Below are 12,696 nucleotides of genomic sequence, written 5' to 3'. Positions count from 1 at the left end.
GGATCAGCAACAAAGTAACAACACTTGGTCAGCACCTCATAAGGAACATTCATGCCATGTTTGGTTTCATTCCATTCAGTGGTTCTCTAAAAGAAGTCATTTGTATGCATTTCCCATAGGGTCCTATGTTAAACTAAGTCCCCCGCTGACGGCCATCTTCGATGATGGATCGGCTACAAAGTAACAACACTTGGTCAGCACCCCATAAGGAACATTCATGCTATGTTTGGTTTTATTCCATTCAGTGGTTCTCTAAAAGAAGTCATTTGTATGCATTTCCCATAGGGTCCTATGTTAAACTAAGTCCCCTGCTTAGGGGCCATCTTTGATGATGGATCGGCTACAAAGTAACAACACTAGGTCAGCACCACATAAGGAACATTCATGCCATGTTTGGTTTCATTCCATTCAGTGGTTCACTAGAAGAAGTCATTTGTATGCATTTCCAATAGGGTCCTATGTTAAACTAAGTCCCCGCTGGCGGCCATCTTGGATAATGGATCGGCTACAAAGTAACAACAATTGGTCAGCACTCCATAAGGAACATTCATGCAATGTTTGGTTTCATTCCATTTAGTGGTACTCTAGAAGAAGTCATTTGTATGCATTTCCCATAGGGTCCTATGTTAAATTAAGTCCCCCGCTGGCGGCCATCTTGGATGATGGATCAGCTACAAAGTAACAACACTTGGTCAGCACCCCATAAGGATAATTCATGCTATGTTTGGTTTTATTCCATTCAGTGGTTCTCTAAAAGAAGTCATTTGTATGCATTTCCCATAGGGTCCTATGTTAAACTAAGTCCCTGGCTGGCGGCCATCTTGGATGATGGATCGGCAACAAAGTAACAACACTTAATCAGCACCTCATAAGGAACATTCATGCCATGTTTGGTTTCATTCCATTCAGTGGTTCTCTAAAAGAAGTCATTTGTATGCATTTCCCATAGCGTCCTATGTTAAACTAAGTACCCCGCTGGCGGCCATCTTGGATGATGGATCGGCTACAAAGTAACAACACTTGGTCAGCACCTCATAAGGAACATTCATGCCATGTTTGGTTCCATTCATTTCAGTGGTTCTCTAGAAGAAGTTCAAAATGTAAATTGTTAACGACGACGACGACGACGGACGACGATGACGGACGACGGACGCTAAGTGGTGGGAAAAGTTCACTTGGCCCTTCGGGCCAGGTGAGCTAAAAACAGTGATACTAGTTTTTTCTACAGATATTTTCTAGTCTTTGAGTATAGCAGAATATTTTGGAGGTTTAATCATGTAAATCACCTATTTTTTCAAAATATGCTTTCAGAGACTCAAAAGTTGGCATAGCCATGACACAAACATTAAATATTATACTCACTGTTACCTAAACAACTATTTAATATGTACAAAACATACCATTTAAAACGGTCTTCAGCTTTGGTATTGCTATAGAAACTTCAAGTACAACATCAGTATTGACCACTATCCATTTCTGTTCAAACTTCAATGTCACACTATCTATGTAAGGTCCATTTGTTAAGTAAACTGACCAATAGTCCTCAGAATGACTAAATGGTAGGAAGATCTGACCACTGTTTTCGTCATCTGTACTTCTGTTCCAACTGAAAACATCACTATAGTTATACAGATACTATAGTTATACAGATAACTAACACCTTCCTTGTCTTATAAGATAATTTGTAATAAGAAATACATCAATTTTCATATTCTATACAAGTTATATTTTTACCTTGAACTTTTCATAGGGTTGCGGTCGTATATTGGTATGATGTGGTGTCATCGTCGTTATCGTCGTCCGAAGACACATTGGTTTTTGCACTATAACTTTAGTTAAGGTTAATAGAAATCTATGAAATTTAAATACAAGGTTTATGACCACAAAAGGAAGGTTGGGATAGATTTTGGGAGTTTTGGTCCCAACAGTTTAGGAATTAGGGGCCAAAAAAGGGCCCCAAAAAGCATTTTTCTTGGTTTTCGCAAAATAACTTTGATATAAGTAAACAGAAATCTATGAAATTTAAACACAAGGTTTATAAACACAAAAGGAAGGTTGGGATTGATTTCGGGAGTTTCGGTCACAACAGTTTATGAATTAGGGGCCAAAAAAGGGCCCCAAAAAGCATTTTTCTGGGTTTTCGCAAAATAACTTTAGTATAAGTAAATAGAAATCTATGAAATGTAAACAATTTATGACAATAAAAGGAAGGTTGGATTGATTTTGGGAGTTTTGGTCCCAACAGTTTAGGAATTAGAGGCCCAAAGGGTCCAAAATTAAACTTTGTTTGATTTCTTCAAAAATTGAATAATAGGGGTTCTTTGATATGCCAAATCTAACTGTGTCTGTAGATTCTTAATTTTTGGTCCCGTTTTCAAATTGGTCTACATTAAGGTCCAAAGGGTCCAAAATTAAACTTTGTTTGATTTCAACAAAAATTGAATATATGGGGTTCTTTGATATATGCTGAATCTAACCATGTATTTAGATATTTGATATTTGGGCCCGGTTATCAAATTGGTCCACTTTTAGGTCTAAAGGGTCCAAAATTGAACTTTATTTGATTTCATCAAAAAATTAAATTCTTGGGGTTCTTTGATATGCTGAATCTTACAATGCATTTAGATTAATGATGTTGGGCCATAATAGGTAAATGTCCAATTTAAAAATTTTAAGTTTTTAAGTTTAAGTTCTTCGACCACATTCATTCTGTGTCAGAAACCTATGTTGTGTCAACTATTTAATCACAATCCAAATTCAGAGCTGTATCAAGCTTGAATATTGTGTCCATACTTGCCCCAACTGTTCAGGGTTCGAACTCTGGTCGTATAAAGCTGCGCCCTGCGAAGTATCTGGTCTGAATTTGTTTTTCAGTTCCTTTGTCTCCTTGCTTTTGATTTGTGTCCTTTTTTTGTATGCTTTAATTGTTCTTTGGAGTCTCCTTGCTTTTGATTTATGTCCAGTTTTGTATGCTTTAATTGTTTATTGGGTTTTAAAATTTGTTTTCCCATTTTGACATAATTTGTCTGTACCTTTTATTTGCAAAAGGTCTTACAATTTTACAACCATTATAAGTTTAGTTTTAATTTGCTAATGATTTACAGCTAGTAATTAGTAAAACATAGGCATCAATTGCATATCACATAGTATCATAAGATCTTAATGTGCTTGTAACTTGTAAATGTTTGTTTCAAAAATCTATGATGTGCTATAAAAATACAATATTCAAATAAACAATTGTTCTAAAATGTGAAACTTAATGGAATTTAAATTCTTGAAATATTAGTAGGGAGCAAACAACACCAATAGGAATCTTTCCTAGAGAACTCGTCTCTTTAATGTAGAAGAATAACCATCCTTTTATGTAACTTAAATGTTGACAAAATAGATCTGTAAGAAATTTTACACCAAGAAAACACTGGTACATGAAAATCAATAAATATTAATTGATAATTAATGGATGTGAAACAACCAGTGGCAAATATGACATATCTTTTCAAAATAGCTTGAGTCTTGCATTATAAACTGTCTGTGTAGACTGTTTTCGTGCATTGGAAATAATTGAAGCAATTTTTGGTGAAAATCTTTTTGCAGTGTATGATCTTTTGACATTTTCCAAGCTACAAGATTTAGAACACTTGGATTCGGATGAAGAATTCCATTTTGACTTAATAGATTTTGTTGGACAGGCAGTTGCATTGGAAAGTCTTAACAGGTTGAGAGGTTGACTGTACCACAACTGTCTCGGCCACATTGGCGCTATCAGTAAAATTACACAGTCCTCTTTCTGTATTTTTTGTAATACTTTGTTTAGAATTATCGGTGGAGGGAAGGCATAAGCAAATAGACCTGTCCATTTATTGACAGTGCATCTATTGACACTGCTGTTTCTTCCGGCCTAAGAGAGCAAAACACTGGCAGCTTCTTGTTCATTGAATTTGCAAACAGATCTATTACTCAGTGATATTGTTTGCCTTAAATTAGCGGAGAATAAAGGCTTTTTCCCCTGGAGAAGAATCCCAATTTTGAAAAAAAATGGCTTAAAATTATTCCCAAAAAGACAACTTTTTTCCCAAACAGTGCAGTCTCAGTAGTAATTGTGCATGAATTCAAACTGAAAAAACACTCATTTAAACAATTTCTTGCCTAAAATGACTATGTGTGCACATTTGAGGGTCTATTTATGTATCATCACGGGGTCTTATTTTAAAGCAGGGTTTGACTCTTGAAAATGGGTCTGTAAATTGAAGTTTCAGACATATTCATGGTTTGTTTTAAATTTCCCAATTTGATGAAAATGACGCATATTTCCCAATAAAAAAGGGTAGTTTTGAAAAAAGCCAACAATATCACTGATTACTGGTGTTCCTAGCTGAAGGAACAAAAAATTCACTTTTGTCATATTTAATGCCATCCTGTCAAACGAATGGTCATTTTCCCTCTTGACAGGGCATCTGCTATAATATTCTTTTTCCCCCAGAATATGAACAGCTTGGATTTTGACATTGTGATTTATACACCATTTCAAAAGATCCCATGCCAAGTAACAAAGCTCTGGGGATCGGGTACCTCCCTGTTTGTTCAGATAACTGACGACAGTTGCATTGTCTGTTCTCACTAGCACACTTTTGAATTGTACTTTTATCAGAAATGTTTGCAGTGCTAACTGCACAGCTTTGAGTTCTAGCCAATTGATGTGTTTCACTTTGTACTGACGGGACCAAACATCTCAGTGACCTGCTATCTGATAATTGTTTATATGAGCTTCCCATCTCGACTGTGACACATCTGTCACTAGAGTCACCTGACCAGATTCCTGTTCTAATAACACGCCCTTGAAAAAAATTCTTCAGTTTAGCCACCAGAATAGATGTTCCGGAAGTGGTTGATACAGTGGAATCAAATGATTTAAACTGTGTAGAGCTGGTCTCCACCAAGCTAGAAGATAAATCTGAAGTGGTCTCATGTGCAGTCGGGCCCATGGAACTAAATCCATTACACCAAGTAGTCTCAACATTACACGTGCCTCTACTGTTTGTGAATTTTGGAATATTTGAATCAGCTGACTTATATTTTTCCGACGTAGTCGGTATAGTTTCTGTTTGTGCCCTTTGAACTTAAGGACGCTTAACTATGATAACAGAATACGCATGCTCGAAAATCCTTTCTGTGATTGGACAAAATGCTGTCATGGTGGGTGATTTGGTTGTGTTTGAAAAAACATTGTTAATTATATCGTGATGGAAAGCAAGTGAAAAACTATAAATATTTAAACTAGATCTTACAAAGATTTATATTTTTATTAAAATAATTGTTTCTCCAATAGCTCTTTGCATCCGTGACAGCTGTTTATTCGGAACAATTATATAATTTTGAATGTAAACTTTGTTGTACGAACATACATGACTTTTAGAACGCACCTACGCATGTGAGATTTCCGCGGGGTTTTGGTGAATGTAAACAGAAAGATACGAGGACCGAGAATACTGAACACAAACAGAAAACATTATTTAAATGGTATCTTTGTGCTTCTGAAGGTTATCCAAATGATAGTTTAAAACATATACTCAAATTGAAATACGTCGGATATCTTTTTTAAAGATAGTTCTTGTTTAATCTCTCTAGAGACGGAAAAAAAGACCTTCTTTTAAGTTAATCACTGCTCCTAGATACTCTATTATTTGAGTAGGACCTAAACAAGATTGTTTTCACATTGATTATCAAACCCAGATTTTTTAATAATTCCTGAGTGTACTGTAATTGTTTTGTCAGCTTTACTTTGCTGCTCTTTTTTAACATCCAATCGTCCAGGTACATAAATATGTGAATCATTTGTTTTCGCAGAAATGCACCTACTACTGCCATCACTTTTGTGAAATCCTCGGAGCCGATGGTAGACCGAATGGTAGAGCTCGGTATTGATACTTATTTCCCAAAATGCTGAAGCGGAGAAACTTTCTGTAATGCTTGTGAATGGGGATACGGAAATATGCATCTTGCAAATCCAGTTTTACTGCCCAGTCCCCAATTTTCAGACTTTTTAGAATAGATCGGAGGGTTTCCATTTTGAATTGATGAGGTATGACAAACTGGTTCAGTGGTTTTAAATTTAGAATTGGTCTCAGATCTCCTTGTCGTTTTTGTACCATGAATATTGTACTGGAATAACCCTGATTTTCTGCACTTTTCGGGACAGGCTCTATAGCATGTTTTTCTAACAGAGAATTTACCTCTTCTAATATAGAAGAACTTTTTGTACCTACTCTGGGTACAACTGTCTCTTTTACTCCTGTAAAAGCTGGAAGACTTACGAAAATTAAAATTAAACCGTTCTTCACTATCTGAAGTACTAACTTGTCTTGAGTTATTTGAAACCACTGACTGTGGTAATGTAACAACCCCGCTCCTACCTGGAGACTTGCCGCAGACAAATAATTGTTTATCTCTTGAAATTTTTCTTGGAGGAATTTTTCCATAAAAAAGATCCTTTTCCTCCTTGTTTTGCTAGCAAGGCACAAAAATTAGACGAAGTGTCAGTGCCACGGCGGTCATTAAAGTCCTGCTTATCATATCTTGATGTTTTTTCAGGTTTGCCGTAGGTTACATTAGAAGTTTCTTGAGATTTTCTTTTTCTAGATCCTTCATCATATTTTTGCCCTCCAGGAACAAATGAAGAACGATAAACATTTTGTGTTTCTTTAGCATCTCTTATATTTTCAGCAGAGGAATGCAAAGTATCAAAATATTTACCACCAAAAAATTGTGCGCGGCCATTCAAAGTAAATTCAACAATTTTAAAAGCTGTTGTGGCTTTGCTAGTGAAATGTACATTTTTTAAGAAAAAAAATTTTCTGTTTATAACAGAATTAGTAACTATACATGAAGTCATATCTGCCATTGATTTGAAACATGCTATTAAAGCTGAACATGCTTCTACCCTGTCCTCCTCTGAATCAGCAACATCAATATAGCTTGCTATCAAAGAGCCATATGAAACACTTCTTAACAATGTCCTGGCTGAGTTGTCAACCTTTTTAAATTCAGCATCCATTCCCTAATATGGGAGGAAGGTAAAGAGTGAAAACTTTTTACGGTCTACAAAACCTTTTTTCTTATTGCCCATAGTAGAAGACAAACCTTCCTCTATATTATCATAAGCCTTGGGGGTGAACAAAATTCTGTGAAATCTTTTTTCAACACCATAAAAGCCTTATCATCTCTTAGGCGAACTGACCTATTTTTAAGTCTACCAGACATACATGTAGCTTCCTTTTCAACATTCTTGAAAACTTCAATTGTAGTACCCTCTAAAGGTAATTTCAAATGAGATACTTTATCTGAATTGCCAGGATTTAGTCTTGAAGGCAAATAAGAAGTTCTAACTGAATCTACTTCAGTCTTCTCTGAACAATCTATTTTCAATTTGGCTGTTAATTTATGCAGAAAATTGTTCCATTGAATTGGATCAGTAGATCCTGGTGCTCCTTCACTAAACATAGAACGTTCTTTATCATAAGAAGATTGTGACTGAGAGTGGGCATCATTATTATTTTCGTCAGAAATAGCTGAACCACCCATACTTATTTCATCCTCGATTTCATGGGGAAACAACAGAAATCTGATCATCAGATGGCATAAATTTACTATAGTGGGGCCCTTGACCTAGAAAAAGATCACAATTCCAGTCAATGGAAGCATGCATATGTTTATTATTCAATGTATCTGAACATGCATCACTTGCATTAAAGCCTTTGTGCCTGTGGTAACAACTTTTTCAATTGCATTTGCACTTGATCTGCTATAAATTTGTTAAATTCAACTGCTTCGTAATGTACTCCTGTACTTTTGAGTCTCACGATCATCTGCACCATGATCAGTCGGACTTTTGATTGTTTGTCATGCTTTTCCGGCGACGCCAATTCACTCAGCTTTGACGTACATGTAAGTTTCTTGCCTACCTCCTGCACAGAAGGATTAACAGTATTTGCAGAAAAAGAAAGCTTTGACCTGGCTTTCTCTAACACCTTATTGACTTATAATATAATAATATATACCCTGCTATGTAATAACACTTAAAAAGGTTATTTCTAATTTTGAAATGCAAAACTTACTGACTGGCTTATGCATGAAAAGATGGAGATTAAAATAAAGTTTTTCCTACAATGTGAAGACATACACTAGATACAAATTATGAATACTGTTAAAAAAAATCATAACTTTGTTAAATAAAACCAAACAATATTACTCTCAATGAGAAATAAATAATACACATTGTAATTCACAAACATATATCTAATTGAAGCAAATATAAAACTAACTTGAACATTTCTCATCATGATTACTATTAGAACTGCAGAAGTGTATGCTTCATATAATCTATATCATTGTATTCTGAAAATCTTCCTTTTATCTCCCACTTTTCTCTCCCTTAATCTCTTTTTGATCAGGGCAAAAATCACAAAGTGTACTGATAAACCTTAGTTTTGCACCATAAAACATGAATTTAATCTAAATTTATAACATTGAGGGTTGATATTCTAACTTAATCTCAGTTTAAGTCATTAATTAACCTCAAGGAAAATCAATGCCATAAAAGAAACCTATCCATACCACAAAACCATCCAAACTAAATAAAATGTCTTATGCCAACACAGGTCTTCCATTCAATAAGCAATACAATCATCTTCTACTGAAAACGTCTGGATTATTAAATTCGACAGGATTTAATTCCTCATTTTACGGTGTTCAGTTTTAAAACTATTTTCATTGGAGTAAGAGAAGTATTTGCAGAGTCTGCACTACATCTGAATCATTTCTAAATGTCATACGAACCCCCTACAGCAACTTAACAATTATGCAACAAATAAATCTCGACATTTTTGCTCTGAAATATTTTATTAATTTTAAACTGTGGGTACTGGTACATAAATCCTATAAATGAGAAGGTGTATTAATCAAAATATAAACGATTCTTTTTTTACCTTGTTCACCATCTTTAGAAATTTAAATAGAATTACCTATTGTCGTATGATTTCTCTAAAAGGAATTTTGCACTTTGATAGTTGTGCAATTTTTCAAGTTGAATAGCATTTAAGCTGTCACTGAGAAGTGCATTTATGTCATTTACGTCAGATAAAGAAATCTGGATGATAATTTAGATGAAAAATGCATGAATATTTAAAAGATCAGTGTCAATTCGGTTTATCAGTAACTGCATGAGGCTCTGTAAGAAAGACAAACTGTTTCTAGGCGAAAGAAAGAAAAATTGATAAAAGAAGATTTCCATTGAGATAGGCTTACTGGACATCTACATACGTCAGCATTTTTGTCTTAGGGTAGAAACTGACCAAAACTCTAAAATATTTCACATCTGTACTGAGTATACTGAATATTGAACAAAATAAACTTAAACAATCACTTTTGTAAAGTCTTCTAGGTTATGTAAACTCTTTGGTCTAATGCTCAGACTAGAAAATCTTGTAAAATATCAACAAGTAATACATAGTTCTATTAATATGTGAATAAAAGTTACAGATTCCAAAAATAAAATGAATAAGGAAACAAAGATTTGGATTTATCTACTTCAAAATGGATCTTATTTATTTCAAGAACGAAAACTGCCCCAAGTCTGGGAGTTTCCATGTTTTCTAACATAAGTGAGCTAGTAAATGAAAGACATCAAATTATGAACATGATGAATACCTTTCTAAATTTAATTGTATAGGGTACTTAATTTTTCATCAATTCTTTCATCGTGTTAATATTTCATATCAATTAAGGTTGAAAGCAAATAAGTTATAGGATATAATCTGATAAAGTGAAATTAGATTTTTGGTTTAAAGTTATATAACACATGATCAGATGAAGTAAAAGTGAGAATCATAAAAAATGAAAGGAAATGTATATAAATAATGGGAACATCATTAACATTCAAATAATTCCCAAGATTTATTTTATACTGTACTAAAATATGGAAGAAAATAAAAACATCTTTTCATGAACAAAGTTCTATAACTCAGCTGAAATGAGAACAGTAAAAATCTTTGTTTCACAGGGCATGATGATTGCATCGATTCTATTGAAATGCTTCATTCCTTTGTTTGCCTTTAGCAATTGACAATGAAGGTGAATTGAGAACTAAACTGTATGTTGGGTTTTTTTTTTTTGGTAAAGAAGCCAAAGTGCCAAGAAAAGATATCTGACCTTCAGCTTGGAAACTGTCCATCCTAGTCAATAAGATTTGAGTGGGACACAACCTGCCACATGCAAGATTCAAACTCACAACCTCAGTGTTGACTGTCTAGTGATACAGTAGATGAACTAAATAGACCACTCTTCCACAGAGGCAATATTTTGTAAAGAAAAAGGTTCCACAATGCTTTGATGAAACAGTAATGACACAATTTAAATATAGAGGAGGATTTTATTTCATGCTCAAAGTCATAAGAAACCTCAAATTAAAAAAAAATAATGCATATGTTTTTTATAACTCAATGGATAGTTTTCATTATAAAACTTATGTACATATACTTTTTTCTGTAGAAAATTCTTTAATTTGTTCATATTTAGAAGAAGTTTACTTTATTTTAATTGCTTCCTTCAATCCCCCCCCCCCAACATATTTTCTGTATGCAAAGTGACCTCAGTTTGACCCATCTCATAATAATCCGGTGATCGCAATATGCATGGATGTCCTTAAAATAAACTATTATCTGATTGTACATGTTAAACACGTGCTCAATATCCATGCTTTTTTGTTGTTTGTTGACAGATGACAATCGTTAAACTTCGGCTTCAACACACGAACTTTAATTATCTGCCATATTTTCACAACAACACTGATTGATTGAAAATAAATTTGACGATTATGCGAAAAAAATGATCGTGCACAGAAAACTAAGTTTACGATGTTTGTATGCATTGGTTCAAGAATTTGAATAACATTATTTTTCACCAGTCACTCGTTATTATGACTTTAATAAGGTTGTACGCTCAGTCAATACCATTGTGGTCAATGTATCCTAAAATTGTCACATTTTAATATAAGATATGAAATAGTGGCAAAATAGACAACAATTGTGATGAAATGTCTATCACATTTAATTATAAAATGGTAAACATGGTTTAATGAGTTGATGCTATATCTTAGGAAAATTTCAAAGCAAAAAAAAAAAACATGTCTTCCAGTTTTACCTGCAGAAAGAGTCTTCTACCATAGTCCAATACTCTAAACTTTTATTCACACAGAAACATGGTTCTTCTATACTGGAGGCAAGATACAAATATCTGGAAAAAAGGATGAAAACAAGTTACATACAACACCTATGTAGAAACAGATATGATAAAAGTTTGTTTTTGACAAATAAACAATGCCATGTCGATAAAATAATGTCTTGTCAAAGTTTTACTTTGGAAAACAAAAGTAATTTTGGAGAAAAAACAATTGAAGGTGTACAATCATTGGCATTGTAAGATTGCGAGAAAATTTCAATTCATTCTAATCAGAGCTTTTGGAGTAGCAGACGCAAAGTGGGTTAAACTGAGATGAAGCATTACAATGTAGCAAAGGCCATGATTTGCAAAGTAAAACTACAGATTATTTGTTACCAAAAAATACAAAATAGGAGGTGATGTAATATACCATTATATCATGTATATGATGAACATGAGATTTCATAAAATTCTGAGGGTTTAGAAGCAGATACAAATGTGTACTGCAGCATAGGGTATTCAAATCTCTAAATCTTTCAGATGAGAAAATAAAATAAGGAGAGTAAGACTTAATGAAAGTTTTAAATTTTGTTGGAAAGGGTTCTGTGATTTTAAGAGTATATTTTTTTTTTTCAATTGACAACAATACAGGATAAGTCTGCAATGTTTGACCAAAATGATGGCAATAACTAACATAAGAGCAAATAGATTTTAGAAATCAATTTAAATTTCGTAAAAAAAAAGTTATTTTTCTCTTTATGCAATCCCCTAATAACAAGATTAATGTTAGGGCTGTAAAGACCCCAAAAATGCTATCATCAAATCTATCTTTTATGGGTTTTTTACACACATTATGTACAACATCTTTAGTATAAATTACTTTTTTCTTATCGACTCAACATATTTTAAACAATTTTCATTTGTACTTTTGTATCGAAATTAAATCTCCAAAGAGCAAAAGCTAAACCAATTCAAACTTTAAAATTATATACAAAGGAAGTACCATGACAGTTATAATATGATTGCGTTTGACAACATAGTACAGTATGCCCATTTTTCCAGTTCCGCAAATAAACTTTAGTTTAACTGGTATGTTGTAAAAACAAATTTAAATCCCATTTTACCAATTTGTCACACAACAGATTCTCTTTCTTGACAATTTGATCCAATGATCTAGATAAATGGATAAGATTTTCATTCATTTGCACACAAAAATTACAAATACAATCACATCATAATTCTATTAAAGATTGTAGTTGAATTGAAAACGGTCACAGTTCAACCATAAGAAAAGAAATTAAGGAGGCTAAACAAAGTGAAATTGTAATCCAAACAACAATCAATAAAATTTGTTTTAATAGGTTTTGTAATTTCTTTCATAAACAGTTCATTTTTAAATCTGGCTACAATCTTTCTTTAAAAAAAGGTAAAAAAAAGGTGTACAATAGCTTTAAATATCTTTACTTTTCTTTCATAAACAATTAA

General features: G+C 33.4%; 1 protein-coding gene across 1 annotated transcript in view; it reads right to left on the bottom strand.

Annotated features, from left to right (window-relative positions):
- Positions 1-12,696, bottom strand: part of LOC143062863 (polycystin-1-like protein 1) — a 242,837-nt gene that overhangs the window by 215,792 nt on the left and 14,349 nt on the right. Inside the window, exons 3-4 of the mRNA XM_076234680.1 lie at positions 11,194-11,286; positions 1,401-1,606 (exon numbers count right to left, since the gene is read on the bottom strand). Of these exons, the coding sequence (XP_076090795.1) occupies positions 1,401-1,606; positions 11,194-11,286 (299 nt within the window). The remainder of the gene's footprint in view (positions 1-1,400; positions 1,607-11,193; positions 11,287-12,696) is intronic.

Source organism: Mytilus galloprovincialis, chromosome 2 (genome assembly GCF_965363235.1).
Source record: "Mytilus galloprovincialis chromosome 2, xbMytGall1.hap1.1, whole genome shotgun sequence".
In the NCBI taxonomy this organism is placed as follows: Eukaryota; Metazoa; Mollusca; class Bivalvia; order Mytilida; family Mytilidae; genus Mytilus; species Mytilus galloprovincialis.
Note: the sequence above shows the minus strand (reverse complement) of the source record. Positions and strands in the feature narration are given on the sequence as shown.